Source organism: Pezoporus flaviventris, unplaced genomic scaffold, assembly GCF_033815535.1.
Source record: "Pezoporus flaviventris isolate CSIRO_AGI_PZ_B2104156 unplaced genomic scaffold, CSIRO_AGI_Pfla_v1 ptg000083l, whole genome shotgun sequence".
Taxonomy (NCBI): Eukaryota; Metazoa; Chordata; class Aves; order Psittaciformes; family Psittacidae; genus Pezoporus; species Pezoporus flaviventris.
Genome location: NW_026892631.1, coordinates 13,434,560 through 13,458,655, shown reverse-complemented (window position 1 = coordinate 13,458,655; position 24,096 = coordinate 13,434,560). Strand labels below are relative to the sequence as shown.

The 24,096-nt window shown below is 42.7% G+C and overlaps 1 protein-coding gene across 15 annotated transcripts in view; it reads left to right on the top strand.

The window, feature by feature from the left end:
- Nucleotides 1-24,096, top strand: part of RPS6KC1 (ribosomal protein S6 kinase C1) — a 91,486-nt gene that overhangs the window by 21,462 nt on the left and 45,928 nt on the right. For 11 of the 15 annotated variants that reach the window (XR_009747240.1, XM_061475426.1, XM_061475425.1 and 8 more), the window contains 3 exons: nt 3,734-3,793; nt 5,162-5,524; nt 20,970-21,088. Coding sequence is in view for 13 of the 15 variants with exons in the window: in XM_061475426.1 (XP_061331410.1) it covers nt 3,734-3,793; nt 5,162-5,524; nt 20,970-21,088 (542 nt within the window). In the remaining 2 variants the exon portion in view is untranslated. Of the gene's footprint in view, nt 1-3,733; nt 3,794-5,161; nt 5,525-5,598; nt 5,792-20,969; nt 21,089-24,096 lie in introns of those variants that run through there. The other 4 variants (XM_061475436.1, XM_061475434.1, XM_061475433.1 and 1 more) reach the window with 3 other exon arrangements.

Here is a 24,096-nt window from a genome sequence, read left to right as displayed (position 1 = left end):
AACACTGTGGTAGTGTTTGCTACTAATCATGACCCAGGTCTCAAGCTGTAGAAATTTGCAGAGAACTTTAAAACCATTTTGAGGTTGATCAATAAATGGAAAGATGACTGAATTTGACTAGAGCATGAAAAATAGATCTAGGAGTTGAACTGTCCCATTAATTTCAGAGGGTTCTCATTCAGCTGTTCATGCTCTGGGTGTCCCCGTGCTTTCAGTGCTTAGTAAATCCAGAAGAGAATAGGTGTTGTATTTTAAAAGTCCAGGTATGCCTCCTGGATTGAGCATATTGGAGTGGTGAATGAGAAAGCCTATTGCAGGGTTTGGGAGGTAAGCAAGTTGTTAAATTCTCTCGAGAAACTGATGGCAGTTTTTGTTTGCTGAAAAGAGCTCCCCATTGAAAGAATGAGAGGTTGTGTGTGATCTGTTCAGTTGAAAACTGGAAATCCCTCCCTTAACTTGCTAATGCTTTCTGGTTGTGCAGTGGCAATGAAGGATGTGTCTCTTTTCCTGTGATTGCATTTCCTTAGCACAGTGTGAAGATGGATGTGCTGACTTGGATACCATGTGTAGAGTGAAGTGGCACTTCACTTGCAGTAAATAATAGTATAGCTATAAGGTAGGGTCCATCAGCCCAAATAAATGCTGTGCTGGGGCTTCTTGCCTGCTTCTGGAGGCTGAGCTAGCTGAAGCATCTCTGTGTATAATCATCTGCCAAGTACCATGCAGTCTTATAGGTAGTGCAGCGGTAAAAGTTGGACCTCATGACCTTACAGGTCTTTTCCAACCCAGTTGATTCTATGATTCTATATTTATGTATTTCTGAGTTAAGTTTTGGTCCTTCTGTCTTCCAAAAAATTCATTTCCAACTCTTCAGGTTATTTGGAACTGTTTTATGCTCGTGTACAAATACACATGATTATACAAACACACTTAGTTGGGAGGGGGTTTGGTCATAACTACTTCAGTTCCTCTGGTCTTTCTGGCGTAGAGCTTGCTTTGGCAAAACTCTGGTTGAATAACAGGAACTGCTTGTGTTTTCTAATAGGGGTTGGTTTATTTTCTGCTTGAGGTTATACGCCACTGTGATCTCTCTCTGTCAGTAACTTTGTGCTTAGCTGTAGAATACATCCTACTTGGGCAGAGAGTTCTGTGTTTTATTTTGGAGTGTCTTCTATGATGTCAATAAAATAACTCCCCCACAGTATTTTATTCTGTGAAGGGAAAGGTATAGAGCTGTTTAATTACATGGGGTAGTTATGGTAAATGCTGGTGACATAAGGGCACTATTTATGTGAAATGAACATTCCAGGTTCTGACAATGCCCTTGCTTTACACTGTGCCTTGTAAGAGTGCTTCAAAAAATGCTTCATGTGAATGTTTCTCTTCTTTATTCATAAGGGCCTCATTTTGAGGAGAAAAACACTTCCTTTAGGTGAGATAAAATAATGAAAGGAAAAAAATGCTGTAAAGTAAAAAAAACCACCCCTCTTTAATACCCTTCTTCCGAGTCAGCTGGAGTGCTTTTAGGGGATGCTTGCCACAGCTGTGAGCAGAGGATTTCCTGATGCCGAATGTGGCTTGTGGAATTATATTTTCTAAAAACCCATATGTCTTCCAGCTCCTGTTTTCTCATGTTTGACACCAAATTTTGGGCCGGGGTTAGACTAGGGACAGAAGGAAACATCTGTCTTCAAGGCCTCTAGATGGCAGTGGCAATACTCGGCTCTGCGTCCTCTCCCGCATTAAGGGTGGAAGATGCAAACTGATGGGGGTAGAAATGTTTTTGTACCAAGATAAGTGAGAAGTATCTTGCTTGTAAAAGCAGCTGGGCAGCTCATGCTTTCACGGGTACCTGCTTTTCAAGAGGCTGGGTTATCCAGGCTTTCCACTCATTCCTGGAAACTGCTCCTCATTCGTGAAATTGCACAAGGCACAGACAAGTACAGGGATTTATGTTTGATTTTAGCATCATTGTACTCATCCAATATTCCTGAAAGTCACTCTGTCTTCTTCTCTGGGTACATGCGATAATGCTCAAATATGCAACTTCCTCTCCAAAAGCCTTCCTATACAAACAGCCAGATTCTTTAGAGAGTTTGTTGGGAGCCTCATCTTTTTTTTTCCTCACTGCCCTTTCCCTCCCTCCTTCTGTTTTACTATGTTCACATTGTCTTCCCAGAAACAAGCATATGCAGTTCAGACTGTTCCTACCCCTTGGGCTGACTGGAAGAACCATGGCTGTGGTTGTGTGGTGCCAGACCAGGCCTTAAGCAAAGTTTATTAGCTCGGGCTCTGTGCCATGCTAGCTGCTTTCATACAGCTTCTGGTCAAGTTGGCTGCAAGAGAAGAGCAAACATGATTTTGTTTGGAATGGAGGGAGGAGAACTTGGGTCTGTGTGGATTTGCTCTAATTCATCTAGTCTGGGTGGGCAGCACACCCTTCCCATGAACTCCCAGCTTTTCCATTCATTCTGCCTGTACCCTTTGTCCATCAGTCAGTTCTGCTTCCACCTATACGTTCTCTGGCTAGCAATTTCTCTTCACTGAGCAAAATAACTTGTCTCTTCTAAATGTTATAAATACTCAGGCCTCTGCACCCAAATTTGATGCTGCTATCCCTAAAATGGGCAAGTGAATGGCCCGTTTTTAATACCCTGCTTAATGAATCTTCTGTCTTCCTCCAGCTGTTCTGTGGTGAGGTTGTCTTCTTTCTTGCGGGGCTTGGGGCTACACCAGCACTTCTCTTCTCTGCGTGGACACTTTATGTCCATCCCTGAAAAGATCAGGAGCACTGTCTTCTGTGCAGCCTCTCCCCTGCTCTCAAGCAGTCTTGTGGCACCATCACTGTCCCTTCCTTTTCAAAGACTGGCTGCTAATCTGTTCTCCATCGTGTGTTTTTCCGCTCACTCGTGTTAAAGGAAGAGCAGTGCTTTGCTCCTTGTGCCCCTCTTCCATAAACTGTAAACTCCGGGGTTGCAAAATCCAGAAGAAAGTTTGCATTAGCTGCTTTTGAGTCAGCTCCTTGCTTCTGCCTCATACTTTATGGAGATAAGTCAGGACACTACCTGATAATGGGGTTAAACTCTCGACTCCTGATAATCCAGAAGAAAACGGATACCAGTTGTTAGCCCAGAATTTACTTTCTCTGTGTGTACGCACTGCTAAGTGTCTTGACCTTGTTGCCCATTTTATTGCCTCAGTGGGTACCTGTGCCAAGGTGATAAACTGTTACTTGATATCCAGGTGGCACTGCCAAATTCATGGCTTGCTCCGTATGTCTTGTGCAGGGTACTATTCTGGAATGACATTTTTGAGAGTGAAGGCTAGCTTCCCCCCCTCCCCTTGATGTGTAGGTCCTAGCTTTGAAGGCTCTCCTGTTATACGTCTCCTTAGCTGTAAACCATCAGAGCAGTGAGAGATGGGGATTAAAGTGCTGCTGCTGTTGAAATTAGGCGAGTTGGAGTGCTGAGGTTTGAATTGGCTACCCCTGAGCAAGCAGTTGTGTTTTGGTTTTTAACCACAGAGGCAAGGAGAAATGGCAAATTTATACCAATGTCACCATTTTAATGGTGTGTTACTGAGTGGATATCTCTGATAGCTGGTCAAAGAGTAGTTTCATATTATATGCTTTTACCTGTAGTAGGGTTGTGCCCTTTCATTTTGATGGCAAGTGAACATCATCTGTTGTACAAAAGGATGTCAGAGACATTTTTGTCCTTCTTGTCCCTTTCAGTTCGAAAGGATTTAAGCGGGCTTGATGATGTGACGCTTACGAGCCAGTCGGAATGTGGAGGTGAGATCTAGAAGTTGTTTCCATTACATTTGTGGCCTTTAAATTGTTAGAAAGTCATATTTATGAGTGAATGCTTTTTGTGGATAATAATCTCTACAGAATGAAATGGTGTACATGTAAAATGTCTTTGTTGCCATTTATATCCAAATAACCCTGTGAAGTTGCTAGTGGTTCAGTTACTGGAGGTCAGCTTGCAGTAAGTATACGTACTTCTAGTTTATAGCAAATGCAGAATAAAATGTGTTTGCTCAAATTTCAGTGAAAGAGGTGTAAGCCAGTTCGTTTTACCACATGGTAGCAACAAAGAAGGCTATACATGGTAGATATGAGTTAGAATGCTGCATGATCCTTCCCCTCTACTCTGCTCTGGTGAGACCCCACTTGCAGCACTGTGTGCAGTGCTGGTGTCCTCAGCATAAGAAGGACATGGAGCTGTTGGAGCAAGTGCAGAGGAGGCCATGAGGATGATCAGGGACTGCAGCATCTCCTCTGTGAAGACAGGCTGAGAGCATTGGGGCTGTTCAGCCTGGAGAAGAGAAGCTGCATGGAGACCTCAGAGCAGCTTCCAGTGTCTGAAGGGGGCTACAAGGATGCTGGAGAGGGACTCTTCATCAGGGACTGTAGTGATAGGACAAGGGGTAATGGGCTCAAACTGAAAGAGGGCAAGTTCAGGTTAGATCTAAAGCAGAAGCTCTTCCCTGTGAGGGTGCTGAGGCGCTGGCACAGGGTGCCCAGAGAAGCTGTGGCTGCCCCATCCTTGGCAGTGTTCAAGGCCAGGCTGGATGGGGCTTGGAGCAGCCTGGTCTAGTATGAGGTGTCCCTTCCCACAGCTGGGGGCTCGAACTGGGTGATCTTAAGGTCCTTTCCAACCCAAACCATTTTGTGATGCATAAGCTGAGAGTAACTCTCTTGTAATTCAAACTCCTAATTTACTGGTTTTGGAATGCTTCATCTTACTGATTTAAGACAGTATGTTGGGATTTCTTGCAACAGTAATTTGGTTCCTACTGATAGACTTTTCTAATAGCAATTATGCAGAAAGAGTTAGTTTTGGTAATTTCCTGGAGCCCACAGTGAGCAGGATTTGAAAGTTTAAATGGGTGTTAGATGTTGGTCTTTTCATTACCAATACTATCATGAACACCAATTGTTCTGTGGAGTTTGTAGCTGATTTAAAAAACCCTGTTTGTGTAGGTACTAATAACTTTTAAGACTGCTTTACATGCAGGGAACTTGTGTGCATAAAGTCTCAGGAAGTGTCATAAGTGAAAATAAGCTAAAGTCTTTGGATGAGATAAAGAATTTTGGAGGTTCCTAAGGTATATGAGAGATCTGGAGTAATGGATGCCTTTCTAACTGTGTTTTCAGGCTTCTCCAGTGACAGCGACCTGATCTCTCTAACAGTTGATATAGATTCTCTTGCTGAGTTAGATGATGGAATGGCATCCAACCAAAGCTCTCCCAGTAGAGCTGCTGGCCTTTGCCTTACTTCTGAACCCCCGGTACAAAGCACACTGGCATCTGAGCAGGAGTGGAGCAAACCCGAAGCAGAGAGGGAAAGTCATGGTTTGTTTTCTGGAAGCTTAAAACCCAAACCTGGGAAACAAGATTACCTGGAGAAAGCAGGAGAGCTGATAAAACTGGCCTTGAAGAAGGAGGAGGAAGAAGATTATGAAACTGCCTTCAGCTTTTACAGAAAGGGGGTTGATCTGCTTCTGGAAGGTGTTCAAGGTATGGATCTCCCCATTATGTTTGCCTTACCTTTGGTTACTTGTATTTGTTTACGGTGTTACCTTAGTTAACATCAACTTATTGTGTTATGAAGAGGTGAAGTGAAATGCAGAATGGTTTGTGTGTGGCTTTCATGTGCCTGATAGCTGCTGTGCATACAAGAGTGAGAAGTCTTTCTCTCTAAGACTGAATGATAATTTAGGGTCTCCTCTTCCAAGTGCCAACTATCTCCTCTTTGGAAATCGCAGCACAACCTTTGATTTGCAGGTAAGTAACAAAGTGCTTCACTTTTGCCTCTTCCCTTTTTATTAGCTAGTCATTTATTAATATGTGGCACTTGCAGCACTGTTGAAACATTATTTAATTTACATGCTTAAGTGAGGATTAATTATCCCCATTTTACGGATGGGGAGAGGCAGACTCAGGTTAACTTCCCAATCACAACGGGATTAGAACTATTCTTGGCTCACAGCCTCTTAGCTTCTTCCACTAAACTGTTCCCCTTCTGTAGCTAAAGGATGCATGCAAACTACAAACTTACATTCCTGCACTGCTAGAGGAGAACAGGATTCTGTATTAAGCTTTTTGTGGGTCAATATATCTCTACCAAAGCTACTGTTAATGCATCAGATGCAACTACATGCAGATTTCTGTGGAGTGTCCTTGCACCTTGTCAGCCAGGGAACAATTTCTCCCCCCCCCCCCATTTCCAGTTCTTGAGAATCTAGTGATAACCTCATATATTTGCATTTTGTCCAACAATGGCTTAAAACTATAAAGCACAGGAAAAGATTTGTTCTTTCCTGGAGTGATTTCAGCGTCTGTGTATTGTATTGTCTGTCCCACACAGATCAAATGAGTGAGATTAGAACTGTGCCTTTGTTTGACAGTATACAGCACGGATGCATTATGCTGCTCCAGATCTGAACTCAAATGCTAATGTACCAAAGCACACACAAGCAGAAGCCTTTGCTACATCTCAGTATGATGCACAGCGGTGGTCCAGACCCTCTGAGCAGCTCTAGGAATGGAAGTTACCTGCTGAGCTGCTGTAACGGGGCCTGGAAAAAAATAATGGATAGGTTACTGATAAAAACTAGAGGTGTGGTCCAAGATATGTGCACAGCCTTTGCTTAAATGGTCTTGTATGTTTTGGCAGAAGTAAATCCACTCTTCCTTTTGAAGTCCCAGTGATGTCAGTAGGGTGGCTGCTTTGCTGTTTGTTGTGGCTTTTCAATAGCATCCTATCTTTCTTTGCCCATGTTGTCAAAATGCTTTTCATTCTTGATGCTGAATGTGCTGGCAAACCTTCTGTTGGAGAGCCCAGCTATTCTTTCTTGGCTAATACACTTCTTCATAGACCTGTGTGCCATTCAGGTATGGTCTTCTGAATATCCAGTTTCATCATGTACGCATCTTCTTACCAGGATACAAGGCTGCATGATGCAGGTTTAAACTGACAGTTCAAGTTTCAGCTTCAGAAGGCTTTCTTTATTAAACCCTTAGGGCATGAACACAAGGAAGGCTGTTGTACATCAGTTGAGCTGTGGTAACTGTGCATGCATAGTTGAGTTGCGGCAGTGGTTAAACATGTTGGCTTTGAATCCATGATAACCCTTTTGGTAATAAGTTTACCTTGAAGTTGTGAAAGGCTTTTCTTGCATGTGTTGTAGAAGATTGCTCAACTGATGCACACTAACTTGTTAAACAACTAGAGTGAGTTGGGCTTCTTGCTTAATTTGCTGACACTTCCTCCAAGGACTTCTTCGCTGTCAACTAGACAGTCATCCAGCTGTCTCAGACAACTGCTAATCCTTCACTCCTGCGCACTGGCATCCATGCTTTTCAGGCTAGGAAGATATCAAGGAGTCTTAGAGAAGTGTGATATTCTGAGCTGTTTCCCTGATTCCACTCAGCTAGTACAGTGGAGGTTACTGATAAATGTATTGATAAATGGTGGTACCTCTGTGTGTGTGTGTGGAGGTGTTCTGAATGGATGTAGAGCTGTATAGCCAGCACCTGCAACTTCAGTGCAGTCGCTGACATTGCATCTGTACAATACAGGAGAGGAAATAATGGGAATGTGTTGCTTTTTAACTGGCATCTTATCCTTTTGGAACATAAATGTACACAGGCTAGTTCCTAGCAGTCAGCTCTTTTTTTACTCCTTTCTCTGTGTTACCCTGCGTGGCTGTGAAGGTGGAAAGCAAATGAATGTTCATCCTCTGCTGGGTACTTACACTAGATTTGGGTAGATCAGCTCATTTTGTGTCCTGTTCTCTTTGCAGCTTCTGGAAGCTGGCAGGGAGGCTGCAATGCCTTCTTTATAATGACAGGGCTGATTCAAATGCCTTTCTAAAATACATGCCTTCTCGGGATCTACGAGGACAGCAAACCCCCACCCAAACCAACAAAACCCCATGCGTAACTCTCTGTATTGCACTTTAAAGTCTAGCTGCTTTGTGAAGGTGCTATGTGTAGCATTGATATGTGAATATTCAGTATATGTTGCTTTGTGAAGGTGCTATGTCTAACATCGATATGTGAATATTCAGTGTATGTTGCAATAAATCCCCCCCCCTTTAATCATTTCAGCTATGTAAAAACCCCTGGTTATGTATTTCACATAGATAATAATGTGCTCCTTTCAAAGATAAGGATGGTGCAATTGTTACAAAATGCCTCTGGTCTTCTGCCACTGATTATTTTCAGCCTAAATAAGCCTTTGTGGTATCTGAAAGTGGAACACAACGTTCATGTATACTTACACACATATAAAGTGACACTGCCTTTCAGCATACAGGCTTTGCAGGTTGTGTAGCCTCTCCATGAACGGACCGGACTTTTGCATGGAAAATGGTAATGCATGTTTTTGCCACATGGTGGCACCAAGAAAATAGAAATTGAGACCTAAAAATGGGAATTGGGAAGTGTAACAGGGAAGTGCCCTGGGGGGGGAAGAAATATCCCCAATCCTCTGTGCTTGAAACTTCTGTCTGAATAACCTCTGAACTGTAGTGCCTCTAAGTTGGTGAGGTGTATGTGAAAGATAAGGCTGTCTCTGTTGTCAGCCCTTCCTTTAGGCTTGGTACAAGTTCTCCTTAAGGCTTCCTCATCAAAATCATGTCTGAGCAAGTCTGTAAACTCACAGTAATGAACTTGTGTTGTTCAGTTTGAAGTAGCTGGCTTCCATAAAGGCAGTGGAGTGCACTTGAGTCTGTTACTTCTGACGACTTTGCAGCTCTCTGTGCTGATGGCAGTAATGCTGGATGAGGCAGGTGTTGCCTATGCAAAGAGATGTCCCCCTGACTTGGTTTTTGGCTATATGCATGCTCTCAGAAGTGTGGTGGTGTTAATTATACTGTGCAAGGTGCACATGTATTCTCTGCTAGTCCCTTGCACAGTTTTAGTACTAAATCTTTAAATGTCCTATTCATACTCCTGCCAAAAGGGCTAATACACATGTCACTTGGGGAATGAACACCGTCTGTGCTCTGAGAGGCTGGGCATCTGCTCTTTATACATCTTCAGCCTATTTCTACTCTGTACATGCATTTAATATTAAACATGTTTGTCAGTAAAAAGGAGAACGAATTCTTGGACTGGCAGTAGAGCCCTTGAACTGCCATTGAACTACCTGGTACCTCTCTGTTCCATTTGTACCAGTGCTCCTTCACATGTGGTGGGAGAGAGTAGCTGCCATCATTGCCTTTTTTTCAGAGTATGTCCTAATCCTGCTGCCCCTCTTGTGTTTTGTGGGCATTGCTGCATGCAGGAGTTCCGAGGTTTTGGAAGGCAGGTCTCTGAGGTTGCATATGATGGTTAAACAGCTCTCCAGGAGCTGAAACCTTCAGGAATTCAATTTTTCTGCCTTTTGAAGCATCTAAGCACACTAACTGATAGAAACTTCGGCTTACAATTATAGCTGTTCCGTTGTTTTGTTTGCATGTCAGAGCACTTTGAGGTCAATGCATTGCTTCAGGTCTAGTGATGGAAAAAAAATGCACTGATCGATAGCAAGCCACCAACTTGTAGGGTGGAAGTTAACTGTGCTTTATGCGAAGTAGTGCTTTCCCTGACTTTGGTATAGGGCATTGTTAAGTTGGGAGAAAATAGATGGGGAGGCTGAAGTTACGGAAAGAATTTTTTGTAATAAAGGAGGGATTCCTGTTTCCATAAATTGCTCCTCTTCACCCAACTTCAACTGTTCTCAAGTTATGTCTGTTATGGATGTGGGTGATGAGCATGGAGTTAACACTATTACTTTTTTCTGTGTTTTGGTAACTTCAGTAACAGGCACACAATGAATCATAGAATCCCAGACTGGTTTGGGTTGGACCTTAAAGCTCATCCAGTTCCACCCCCCTGCCATGGGCAGGGACACCTCACACATAGACCAGGTTGCTCCAAGTCCCTGTGCTTAACCTGGCCTTGAACAGTGCCAGGGATGGGGCAGCCACAGCTTCTCTGGGCACCCTGTGCCAGCGCCTCAGCACCATCACGGGGAAGAGCTTCTGCCTTAGATCTAACCTGAACTTGCCCTGTTTTGGTTTAAACTCATCACCCTTTGTCCTGTTGCTATAGCACCTGATGAAGAGTCCCTTCGTGCTATGGTCAGTCTAATACCTGTAGAAAAGTACATATGTATTCCATGAGGTTTAGAAAGCAAACATGTTCGTTGCTGGTCTGTTACATACAAGGCTCCATATCGCACATTAACATCTGAAGGGAGATGATCCATTTACTCTGAGAGATGTGGGGTGTTTTTCATCTGCGTAGCAGCTGTGACTGCACACAATGAGTATTTATTTGTTTTAGGGGGCTGGTTTGGCTGGGCAGCATGGACCTTGTTGCATGAAGTATGTGATGCCTCTTAAGTCACAGCACCACAAACTGTTCCCAGCTATCTGCATTTTGTTTTAGGTATCTACAACTTGTAGATAAGTGGCTGGTGTCTTTGAAAGCAGGCTGTGAATGTCAGTTTTGCGCTGCACCATGCTATTTTAATGTTTATCCAGTAAACAGAGCTGGAACAAAAATTACACAAATTACTGGAACCTTGCTAAAATGACTTTGCCTTTTAACCCAGAAATGCATATACAATGAAATGCTGGGAATACTTTGGATGACTACATGATATTTTTGGATATACTGAAAACAAACCAACTTGTGTCTAATTACTGGGATTATGATGGGCTACGATTTGAACTTGTGATGGAGCCAGGGATGCAAACAGGAGCACGCTTGACAGAATGCCAAGAAGACAGTACTTTGTGAAAAGGCGATCAGCCATGGATGTTCCATGAGGGCTTCCAGAGTGAAAAGCACCTTTGCTTGTTTGTGGATTGGCACTTAACTACCCCAACTTCTGTTACAACACAGTAGCTATTTTAAATTTCTTTCACTTGATGATTCCTCAGAGTAGTTTCTCTTTGAGAGCAGCAGTCTCTTAGGCAGCTCCTGAGGAAACAACAGACCTGTTTTCTAAGAAGATGCATTGGATGTCTGCAGGGAGACCCTTAAAGCTGTGCTGGGTCCCACAGCGAGGTTAATGACAGGGTGACTGATGGAACTGTAAGTCTCCCCTGCCTGCTCTCAGACCTGTGTTCCTATGGTGTATCATCACTCGCCTTATTTGCTGTTACAGCTTTACACTTATCCTGGGACTGGAACCAGCCAAGACAAAAACTTCCTGCCCTGGTTCCTTGCAAAGGAGCTGAAAACTGTTTCCTGTTATTGGACTGTACGGGTGCTATAGAACTGTTTGGGTTGGGCCTTCCAAGCCAGCATACAAGTGCTCCCTGATCCCTAGTGCTTCATATAACCTTGAAATCACAGCTGCCGTTTTGGAAGGTCCGACGGTTGTGAGAGGACTTCTCTGTTGGCAAGCAGCTTGATTAAGAAGGGATGTTGGAAATGCTATGATTTGCTTTATAAAGTCATCTAATCCTACTGTGCTGCCAGTGGTACTGAAACCCATGCTATTATGGGCTACGAGCTGTTAATAATTGAAATACGTTGGTTTCTATGCCCATTGTAGACCATACAGATCTTTGGACCAGGTTAGTGCTGTATGATCCATCACTGTGCAGTAGATGCTGAATGGGTCACCCTGGGTGATGTCTTTAGATATTCAGAAAGAATGCCAAGGGGAGCATGGCACTGCATCAAAGTTGCTTCTGCCACCTCTTTCTTATCTGGGCCACTCATGATGCTGGGGACCTCAGCCTCAGCTCCAAGATGCCATTCAGATTTAGAGTTCATTGTGGCAAGGCAGTAAAATATAGTATGTGTCTGTAAAGTGTGGTGAAGTTATTTATGTGTAAATACAGCCAGATTCAGCTATGTAAGGGCATGCTTAGGGCACAGCTCAAGACTTCTCTGCACCAAGAGGCTGATAAAGGTCTGGGGTTTCATAGCTGCAGCCCTGCTCACAGCCTTATAATACATGTAAAGGGTAATATCAGCAATACTCATATGCCAGCCTGTAGCGCATGATATAGAGATGGCTCTGAATGGAGATGCTTAGCATGTGGCTGTTAAAGAATGAATAAATATGTGACCAAGGGGCTTTAAAAATCAGTTCTTTCTTCTCTCTTCTGGGGGACACAGCTAGCTGCATTGGCTTGAGCTTGCTCTGACCTTTCCAAGACATCCAAGTCGGTCCTCATAGCAGCTCCTTGCCAGGCTGCTGCTTGTGCCCAGCCTCTTTAACAGACATCTCATCCTGCCTGCACAGCCTTTTATCTTATCTGCTGTTAGCCAGCATTTAGCTGCAGCTAAGTGCATTCATCTTTTTTTTTGACTGTTGCTACGTGGGGTTTCTGCTGCCCATCAGAAGACCTAGTAGGGTTGCCACACTTCTTCCAGCATACGGTGTAGACAGAACAGACTGACCTAGGTTACAGTGCCACTTGTGTCCTTAGGTGACAAAACTGAAGTCTGTGGCTGCAGAATTAAATGCTTTGGGCAGTGTAGGTGAATTGAGGCAAATTACTAGCTGGAGTAGGAAATGGCATAGGTATGTTTAAGGGCGTGATGCTGTGTGATAATCGGTGCTCTGATTTCTATACTACCACCCCCTGCCTGCAAACAGGTTTTGCATATGCAGCTTCTTTCTTTTCACATCCTCTTTTTCTCTTTTCCTGTCTTCTTTCTCTTTTTTTACTTTCCATTATCTTGAAATAGCCTCTCCAGCTTCCAAGCTATGTAGAAGGACTAGCATAGGCTTGGTATCTATAATGTCTGCTGTTTGCCCTTCTGTTTTAGGGAATTTAGGGATTGCTTATGGTAAGATATAATTTCCCATAGTGCTGTATAAAAGCACACATGAATTATATTTAATACATAGATATGAGTACTATTAGACTGTCAGGATTGATGAATCTCATAATTGTGGGCTTTTTTCATGTTTCTTTTGCCTTTAATTCTTTCTGCTTCAAACTGCAGTAACTTGTTCTTACTTGAAGGGGTTGGTGTCTGTGTGCCTGGGTTGCCTCTGCTCTGAAAACAGGAGTGTTTGCAGTTGCTGGGTCTAACTGGACTTGGCTTTTTTGTTAGGAAGGAAGAGTGCACAGGACTTGCAAAATATTTCCTCTTTTCTGTGGTGGTGGCGGCCTGTGTAACTTCTTTCCTTGCTCGGACTGTCAGTTCTCTCCTCCTGATGGAGGACCTGCTGCTGCTTTCATGTTTCGTGTCCTCATGCTGGGATGCCACTGCTTGTCCTTTGGTCTCGCAGTATCCGTTGTTTTCCCTTATGTAGTTTTATAACAAAGTGTTCAAGAATATTTCTCACAGGGTGAGGTCTTTGGTGAAACACCTTTGCAGTTGAGGACTACATGTTTAACAGGTGGATGGGAAGTTTTTCTTCCCTTCAGTGGTTTGTTGTGGTGTGACCATTCATTTTAGTTCTTTCCAGACAGTCCCACACATGTGAAAATCCACCACAACCTTGTGGGTTTAACATGACTTGCTCTAGAAATAGATGTTCATTGATCAGTGTTGCTGGAAAGTTGATATTATCTATGTATCTTTTGCCTGGAGAAGAGAAGCTGCGTGGAGACCTCAGAGCAGTTTCCAGTGTCTGAAGGGGGCTACAAGGATGCTGGAGAGGGACTCTTCATCAGGGACTGCAGTGATAGGACAAGGGGTGATGGGTTCAAACTGAAACAGGGGAAGTTCAGGTTAGACCTAAGGCAGAAGCTCTTCCCTGTGAGGGTGCTGAGGCGCTGGCACCAGAGTACCCAAAGAAATGGTAAATGCTCCATCCCTGGCAGTGTTCAAGGCCAGGCTGGATGGGGCTTGGAGCAAGCTGCTCTAGTGTGAGGTGTCCCTGCCCATGGCAGGGGGTTGGAACTGGGTGATTTTGAGGTCATTTCCAGCCCAACCCGTTCTGTGAATCTGAATCTATGAATTCTATGATATTGAGTGTTACTGACTCCTTTACTGGTCACTCGCATTTCACCCACACCGTTCTTCTGTGTAATCTTAACTTTGGCAAACACGCCAAGATCTTTTCTCCAGAGAAGAGTTTACCTAGACCTTTACACCACTGGTGTCTAACCTTGGGTTTTCTACAGGATGCAAAAGTGGTAACTTCCCAGGAAGTGCAGGTCTGCAAGTGTGTGGCTCAACCTCCAGTGATCTATAAAATATAGACATAATAGTTATAAGCACAGGCGAAATTTGGCGGAATACTTCTTAGGTGTCCACTCACTGTCACTCATTTGTGCTTCAGCAGGAGAGGTTTTTTTCTTCCTGGTTCCTAGAGTACAGTACTGTATTTTCAAACATTTAAGAAAGAATGGTTCTGATAAATGTGGTGCATCTTAAAAAGATGCGACTCCTTCAAAACGTAAGAGAGAAAAAGAGGGAAAGAGGAAGGGAGGAAAAAATTGTTTTACTATTGTGGGCTTAACCTTGGTGTTAATTTTTAATAATTACATATTTTTCAGCTGCAGAATTTGGCCACCACCTCAAAGGAACTCATCATTAATATAATATGTAGCATACTGGAGGTGAAGAACTAGCAGGCTTATTTCCCAATCCCAAATTGCCACCTGCTGCTAAAATCTCGAGCATCTTCCCTTGATGCTGAAGTGCCCATTTGCCCCAGCACCTGCCACATCTCACTTAAGTCAGTGTTTAAAATCCAAGGTTACCCGCTCTCCTGGGAAAGTTGGTGGAGACTCGTTCCAAAATCAGCAGCTCTTCCTGCAATAAATTCAGGGGTTATAAAAGTGTGTCCAAAGTGGTCACAAACCTGTGCTGGATGATGAGCCGCATTGTCACTTACGGGGTGCCTGAGCTTTTGTTTGGCTAATATGGACAAAGGAGTCTGCTTCACATGATGTAAGAAGTGTTTGCCCTAAGAAGAACAGAGGTCCTCTTGAACCAATTAGGCAAAAATAACAGCTGGGCTACCCACTAATAAGGAAGGTGCTGCTAAACCTCTTTTCATTGTGAGAAGAAATAAATCTTTTAAGGCTTACTCCCTTGCATTTTTATAGAGAGCAAGGCTTTGAAAAATCCAGCAATCCAGCTGGGTGATACGTGCAGGAAGACTGTGAAGAAGATAAAGAAACTTTTAAAAATAAAAAATGGTATTATAGCTGTTAGATTTGACAATTATAAGCGTTTCATTGAAGATTTCGGTATTTAGAGAAAAGTTTGACTGTTTAAATTGTTAAGAACATGGAGTTTGGGGTTAGCACAACAGGCAGTCTCCCACAAGTTCCTTGTAGCCTGTTCTGCAAGAGGACATTCCTTCCTGAAGCATATCTCTTCTAATATCTTCTTTAAATAAAGGCAGCCCACATATATTTTTAGTAAGTCTGAGAGAAAAGCAGGAAGATTTGGAACATGAAGGTTACAGAGGATTGGGACAGTTAATGCTAACTTTTTAGCCTCATCTTTCCTGTGGAAAGATCCACATCCTGGTCAAGGAGCTGGTTGGACAAGGAGTGCACTAATGTTGTCCTGGCAGATAGGCTCTTCCTGAGGCTCTAATTCCCACTGAGGAATGACTTGGATGTGATGAGAAACAAAGGAAGGAATATTTACAGTTCCTGGGTGGGTGCTATATACTATGATTTATTGAATGGGGGGTGTTTTGTATGTTAGTGGCAAATGGAGACTAGAGCTGTCTTTGTTACCACCCAGGAAGATACATCTCTTCCATGTGACTTCATCCTGGATCTGTGGAGGGAAATAGTTAGGACCAGAGCAAGTTTGAGTTCGACAGCACTCCTCAGATGTGTTGTGTTAGCAGAGCCCCAGGTTAAGTGGGGGAGAAGGACAGATTTCATCCCATGGTCCTTACTGCCCAGGTTGTTTGTTTGAGCTTATTGGTTATGGCCCCCTTTCAATAGTTTTTTGCTATGAATATCTGAACATAAGTAATTTTCCTATAGGATAGCATTACAGAAGATTTGATGCCTGAATAAACACTTAACTGAGCTGAACACTTCAGCACTGAGTAAGCTAATCTCTCAAAGATATGTGCTCCTCTGAGATGCTCTGAGGTGGGAGGAGAAGCCCCCTGTGCTGCTTCTCTGCAGTTCTCCTTCAAATGATGGAAAACAAGTCCCAGATGAAGTCCTTGGCACAATCATTCCGATATTTGTGGGTTTCCTCTATCAAAGCCTCAAGATCATTTGAATGTTGTTAGGAGTGGTCTGGTTTTGTACATGTATTGTAGCTGAGCTGCCCTTAGAAATGAAAATTAAAGAACAAATTTTAGGTTGTTGGCTGCTGTCCTAATGTCCTGGCTACTGTTACTTTGGTCAGCGGGTGGCCTGGTCAGCCTTTCCAAAGCCAATTTTCATTTAAAGATACTTCTATTACTTTGAAATAAGCAAAAACCTTCGGACAATGAGGGAGCAGCCTGCTTGTGCTTGTGTAGATGAAGGATGCTCTGTGTGACAAAGTAGCTGTAGAGTTTTTTTTATACTCTGTTTGCAGTTATAGTAAACAGAGCATCTAAAATAACCACTTGCACGTTGCAACAAACACATCATCATTTGCTTAAAAAGAGTTATAATTACAGTTGACGAAGCATGGACACCATAAAAAATGCATTAGTTTGGCTTGACACATTAATTACCTGTTTTTGCAGATGTTTTTATATATTGTTGTGTGAACAGTTTACGAAATAATTACAGGAAAGTCATATGGAAAATAAACTAAGTGGGTGGTTTCTCGCCTTAATATTTTCATTCATGTGAAGCTGTGTGAGGCACAGCTGCTTCCTAGCAAATGCAGAGGGAGAGAGACAGGGAATCTTGAGGGGGTTTTATTCTAAGGTCTCTATGATCAGCCTCGCTACACTTTCATATCTTGCTTTAGCAGCGTAGTTTTTAAACGTGTAAAATGACATTGCTGATTTAATCCCAGTGATCAGGAGAGGGGAGAAGCTTTGATCCTGATCAGATGAAACGTAAATCTCGTAGTACTGAGCAAAGAAATGAAAAATCAATATTATTTTAAGCAGGATGATCTTTTATGAGTAGTTGTAAAGATTCATCAAAGGCTTTGACACAGTTTAAACATCTCCTGTTTGCTGCCATTTAAAGAAAAATGCCTTTCAAGTTTAAATTGTAATTAGAGATACTTCTTTAGATTGTCGTGGGCTAACCACAGAATAGAAAGAGGAGCGCAATACGCTCACACAATGTTTAAATCAAAAGTTCTTAACTAGGAATAAATGAGTTGATTCTTCTGAGTGTGCATTTTGTGTAACTAAAAACATTATCCTGGAGCAAAATGTAATGTTGCATTAAAGAAAAAAGGCATAAAGTCTGTGTCAGAGCATTAACATCTGTCAAATAGAAGGATTTGTTCTAGTGCTGTGTTTCAGTGATTTATTTGAAGCGAAGAGTTCCATGACCTGAAATTTGGCATAAATGCTAAAGATTATTTTTAGTTTAATGGGCCTTTATTATTACTCATCCCCCTGTGTTAAGGCTTTTTAAGTAACATTTATGTTTGAAATCATATCCTATATCACAGATTTTTGTGAGATATTGGCTGTTAAAATGGGAATCTATGTTGGAATGTAGCTTTTTACATTTTATTGGTCAAACTAACACAAAGAATAGGAAGCAAAAATCTTCCTTCCATAAATCCAGTTCTCCAACACTCACCAGTTAAAGCATTCAGACTGAACTGTCAGTGGTCTTATTCACAGCAAGAACTTGCTGATAAATGTTGCTTTGTGAATCCATACCCTCTTTTGTGGCTGAAGATTTTAAGAAGTGAACAGTTTGCAAATGTTAGCTAACAAATTAGGAAGGAAAAGTAGAAGGGAAGCTGGGATGGATGTGGAAGTAGGGAGAATAAAGGCAGCTGTAAGGGGGCATCCTGGCTTGTTTGCATTAATCGCTGTAAAATTACTGAAGCATTGGAAAAGAGCAATAAACATCCAAACTAAATACACATAACTAACAATTAAGCAGTGAGCTTGACTTTTATGATAGCCTTAGACACTAACCTAGCAGTTTTCTACCAGTCTGCTTGAAGGGAATGCTGGCTCAATAGTTTATTGTTGCTGTGCAGATGACTTGGTTTCCTTGAGCACCTGCCACTTTGTGTGTTTTAAGAGAACGTGGGTGACCACCACTGGATTGGCACAAGGGAGTTTTATGGTGCTGCAGGATTAAGTGAAGAGATGAAAGCAAGAGTGTTAGTCATGCTTTAAGAAATTTCAACGCTTATGAAACACTGTGTGTTTCTTGTCTTCTGGTCAAGCAAAATCCACATTCAAACAATGGAGTGCTGTTGAGTTGTTTTCTCCTAGAGGGGATTAAAACTAGCAGTCTTATCTAGGGGAGTTTCACCCGAAGAGTCCTACCAAGTGGAGACTGCTATTAGAGGTGCTGGACCTGGTACAAAGTCCCCTCTGTGTTTAGAATGAGAGACGTTACTGAGAAATACCCATAATATTGTATGCTGCAAGTGCACCGAATTTATGACTGTCCAGCTTTTTTCCCAAACCAAAGGTTTTTGCAGGGCAGGGCACGATGTCTGTCCAAGGAAGTGACAATCACTTTTCCCTCCTGCTGTGAGGTGGGTAATGAGATTTACAATAGGTCACTTACTGGAGAGCGTGGAGTAGATTGTATGTCTCTTCTGTTCATTCTTGGTGGAGTCTGTGTGATGATTCTGTGTGTTTAGGTAACTTGTAGTCACAGTATGAAAGGGAGGGGGAGTCTTTATTTTATAACAGGGTCAAAATGACTGGTAGTAGACCATGGCAACATAAAGTGAAAAAGAGTCTCTGCCTTCTTCCCACTCTGAGTCTAAGGACTGTCTAAAGCAAGAGCAATGATTCATTTTCACTTGTATGGGGCAGGGGGAAAATAGCAACTCCTAGAGCCTACAGCAGAGCAGCTCTGCTGACCTTTCAGCAGAGACCTTGTACTTAGTTTTTCATTGTTCTTTGCCGCCTAGCAAATGGAACAACCAGACAACCTGCTCCTCCTTTATTAAGGAGCTGGTGTTAGAGCTAGCCAGATCTGGCTGACTGAAGGATCAGAGCGGTGGCTCCTGCCCTGAGCTGCTAGAGAGATCTGGCTGCAGCTTATCCCTATCCCTTTGGGTCCTACCAGTAGTGAAGCTGAGCGCAGATTTGTTAAGACGAGCTTGCCTGTGTGTATATATACTCTGTATGGACGTGACTGACCACACATTGACACAGACAGAAGCATCTTGCCTTTGCAGACACCTACATAACGACAGGCTGCATGAATGACCAACTTCTTCCGACCTGTTGCTGGTCAGGGAAAGATCCTCTGTTCAGGTCTCTCTGGTGGCTATGCCAGAGCTCCATGGTCCAGCTCTCAGATGTTTTTCTCTGACTTGCTTGCTTATCTAGCTTGAATTTTGTTGGTGTATCTTATGCACAGAGAATAATAAGCACACAATAGTGTGGAGCAGAGTTTCATAAGAAGGTAAGACAGGCGGCGGTGGTCAGGTATGGGGCTCAGTCAGACAAGCAATCAGCAGCCTGCTTATACGCAATCAGCCCATGAAATTCTCACCTCTGCTTGCTCATGCTTGTGCTCCACCTTGACCCTCTCCTTTTCCTTACCTTTAATCCTGCTCTTAAACATCTCACAAAGCCTTACGCATTGCCACAATCCCCCCATCCCCCAAAATCTTCCACAATAACTTTTGCATGCAAGCATTTGCACAGTAAAGTCTCTGTCAGACATCCCATAATAAGTTTGCTCTTTTTTATGGGACTCATTCTTGATAACCTACAATAATCTGTTTTTTTCCCTTATCAGTTACCAAGTTTCTGGTTGAACTTCTTCAAGGTTACACTCAGATGGTTCCTTTCATGGCCCAATGATCAGTATCTTATGAGTTCTAGTCTTTGTTATTGTCTCTGTTATCTGCTCTTGGTTAGGGTTTGTGTATTTGTGTGCTTAATTTATTACCTCTCCTGTTCCTTGCCTTGACTTTCATGTTGAGTATCTGTTAGGCAGATATCCTTGCAGTTCCTTGCCCTGTTAGAGCATTGGTTTGTGAGAGGTGGTGGCTTGTACCTGTTGGTGCAGAAGCCTATCATGGCCAAGGCTGTGTTTCTGAAGTCTTGGATGGCCTCAGGGCTGGAGGAGGCTGTCAGGGCCACATGAAGTCTCTGCCATCATTCAGACTTCTTCTGGAACAGTTGTCTCTAACTATATTTCAGCATAGTAATGTCAATTCTCTGTTATAGCAGTTGTGACTCACAGTCTTATCTTTGCTTGGCGGTTGACTGTTCTGTTGTCATCACAAATTGAGTCTATTATAACAATATACTGCTCGTGATAAACTCTTAAGTTTTGGAGTGAAGATGGAGTTTGTGCAGGATCCTAGGATTCTCACCTCTTGCAAGAGGCTGGGTAAAGTGGACATAACACTGTGGTGGTTCAGCCACCTGGGAAGTGAAATAGTTGGTGTAAGTGCTTCTTCTTGTGTAGTCGCAGGCCAGCAGGCAAAGAGCTAGCACTGGAAAGCTGTGGGCAAGATTTCTTGGTGTCTCTCATATTGTCTTGTGTCTATTAACAGCATTTCTGGCTTTCCTTTATATTTAGAAAAGCCAATATTAGAAACAGGAGGCAAACCCCCAGCTTCCTTATTGTTTTCTTGCAAGCGTCTTATGTTTTCTCTAATTGAGGTGTGGTTTTTTTTTTGGAGTATAATGTTTGGATAAGGGGTCTCACTTCTTATGTTACCATAGAAACATATACACAGAAAACTGAGGGAAGACTGTTTACCTTGGTCTGTAGCAAGGTTTGAATTGTTGGTTTTGTAGAACTCTGATATCACAGCATTTGCTTTTTATAAGGAAACCTATCTGTAGGTTTGATTAGGCATAACCTGAAGCAAACCAAAAAGGTAGAATCAAAGCAGCCATGTGCTTTGATTACTTAGTGCTTCTCTCTTTTCCCCCATTGAGGTGAATCAAGTCCAACTCGTCGTGAAGCAGTGAAAAGGAAGACTGCAGAATACCTTATGCGTGCTGAACAGATTTCCAGCTTCTGCCATAAACCCTCAGAAGATTCGTCTGTTTCTATGGTAGGCTTCAGTTTCTTCTCTTTCTGACCAGAATTTCATGTAATTATATTGTCCTGGCATTTAGCAAAACAAATATGAGCTTGAGGTTCACAAACTGTCTAGAATTTCTCTTTCAGGGAGCCTGAGGAGTGTTTTGATGTTATTCTGTTAAGTTGCCATTCTTCTCTGATTCTTCTTGTTTGCATTTCGTAGCATTGAGTGCTTCATATAATACAGGTCTGTTTTTTTTTGCATGGTTTCCTCTACTTGCAACTTATATAATGTAAATGATGTAAGCACATGATGACAAACTCTTTTAATCATGCTAAAGAATTTAACGCAAAAATCTACACTAGAACATAACACTGCTTTTGACTTTCCCTTGCTATTGCTCAGTCCTATAGGGAGCAAGAAGGCTGTTGGCTTCTTTAGCCTAGGGTGTAACAGTGTGTATCAGAAGTGAGTCAAGCACATTGCAAGGGGAGATGAGATGAGTTTCCCTCAAAATAAGTACTTAATTGAGCAAAGGTTCTTCCAGATGCCTTCAAATGGATATCCTGAAGTGATCAACTGCTTCTTGCTTTTTGAGGAGGTCCTGTAGTAATTCCTACCTTCTTAAGCAGAAACACCCTTATCTGTACTTGTACAAAAGACAAACAAAGCTTGTTCCAAGATACCCTCAATAAATTTCTACTTTGCCCTTCCCCAAACAGGTCCTTTGGGACTTATCTGTTCTTAACTTCAGACTTTTACTGCAGTCATGCTAAACTGTGTGTGCTTGTCAGTGACCGCCCTATTGTAGTAAATATAAAAGTCACCAACTCCCTGTCTCTCTACATTTATATCAAGTGAGGACAAAAGGGGCACAAGATTATTGCTTCTTATTTTGCACAGATCTAAAAATGCTTTAAGGAGACCACTGCTGCAAAAATGGGAAGCCTTCTAAAACCCAGCTCCCTAATAAGTAAATGAAGAAAGCAAAGGCAGTGATTTTGAAGGGTAGCTTTTTAATGTTGCGAGCCCACAAGTACAGTTTTGAGGATGTTCCAAATGGGATATATTTTGTGACATTTGGAGTCTTGCTGCTGCTATGAAGTGTACTTTGAACAATTTAGTGTTTTGGACTGATACGAACTCCTACTAGGTAGTCTTTCTTTGGGTCAAACACCCCTGAAAATGGGGAAGAATCTGTATTGAATGGAAACCTCAGTGTGTTTGGAAATTGCAGAACAAGATAAAAAAAAAAGTGAACAACCTATTTTTGCCTTTTTATAAGTTTAAAAGTGAATTGTGGTTGGGAAGGAGGAAGAAATAGGTTGTATTTTTGTATGTGAACTTGAGAGGTAAAGTATTTCCTCTTTTATGCTGGACAGAATAAGGCACATGCCTTCTTTGCAGACCCAAAGGAAAGCAGGACTAATTGGGATAAGACAAGGAAGAAAAAGGTGATGAGAATACAAAACCATTCTTCTTGTGTGTTAAACCTCAAACCTGACAAGTTAGGGCAAACCTGACTTTGCACAAGCAAAATGGTGCACCTGGCTTATTCTTCTTTTCACAAAACCCCACCCTGTTCCCATGTTTGGCTTTGCTTTACTAAGTCTGTTTGTGTTTTTTAATATCCTTTCTTTGCTCTTCATAATGCATAAATTTGACTTTTATCGTGGAGCTTTGGAATTTGCTGGCAACAAGGGCAGATGGTGCATCTGGGTCATGATAGTGATGGTGAGGAACAGCTTGTTTCCAAGCTGATAGCTGAAAGTGCATTGAGAAAAGGACTTATCTCCAAAGTTGTTGTAAGGGTACTGGTCGGAACCACTAAGGATTGGCATGCTCTGTGCTTTGGTTTAGTGTCTTGAGGCAAGTGGGGAGTGTGACTCTTCTGCACGCTGATTCCTGAGCAGACCTGAATTGTTGCATCTTAGTGCTTTTCATGTTTACTGCTCCAGATAGTTTATACTGGAGTTTGCATGAATTATTCCACCCCTTGCAGACAGTGATAAGTGAGCTGAAATGACCTGCATCTATGTGTAGCATGTCCTCCTCCTAAAGGAATCAAGTCTATAGTGTACAGGTGTGTATACCTCTTTTCACTGCCACTTCACACCAGCTTGTTGTTTCTATGACCAATGACATGTAAATGGCAGTCAGACTGGGGCAAGGCTGGTCTGTTGCCACCTCCTGTGGCACTGCTGTAGGTCATGCTGACTGATACCATCTCTTCAAATGCTGGTGCTTGGGCAGGATATGTGTGCCAGTGTTTTAAATAACACTATACAATACCTTCTCTGCCCACATGGATCTGTAAAGAGGTCTCTCATCAATGTTTCTGGAGACATACTGAAGGCTGAGAGAAGCCACTGCATGCGTAGGATGCCTGTCCTAGAAGCATGGCCAAGTCAGCACAGTTTGAACCACACAACTGAAATTGGTTTGCGAGAAAACGAAGGACAAATCCTGTTCTTTAGCAGTACCTGTGGCAATATTACATTGGCAGAGTGTGGTTTTGTTATGGGAAGCATGGTTCAGTGCAGGGAACATCATGGGCAGTGGGGGTGCTGAGACTTTGCACCTTGTAGAAAGAGGTCTGACTTATAAGCAAGCATAGGAATTTAAGGCGAAGTGTTCTTGTTCATGACCTGATGTTACAAGGCAGAAGTGCTTTGTCAACCGTGTCTGGTGTAGATAGCTGTGTGCTTCCTATTATGCCCTTACAAGGAGCAGTCACAGTGATCAGTATCAAAACTAGGCTTACCTGTCCTTCTTAGACATGACATTTTACTTCTTTCTCATCCACCAGAATGAGAAATGTCTGGCAAGGGAAGAGGTAAGCTCAGAAGTGCAGGTTCAGTTATCCTGCACCCTTCAGCCTCTCACATATCCCAGTGTCTTGGGCTATCAGTTGGGTGCTGAGCCATGTTCCGCAGTCTCAAAAGACTGCCTGCTGAATGCACCCCAAGCCACCCATTTGCCATCCGAACACCACATGAAGGTAAAGCATGGTGGATTTTCTCTAGGGGCCTGAGGCA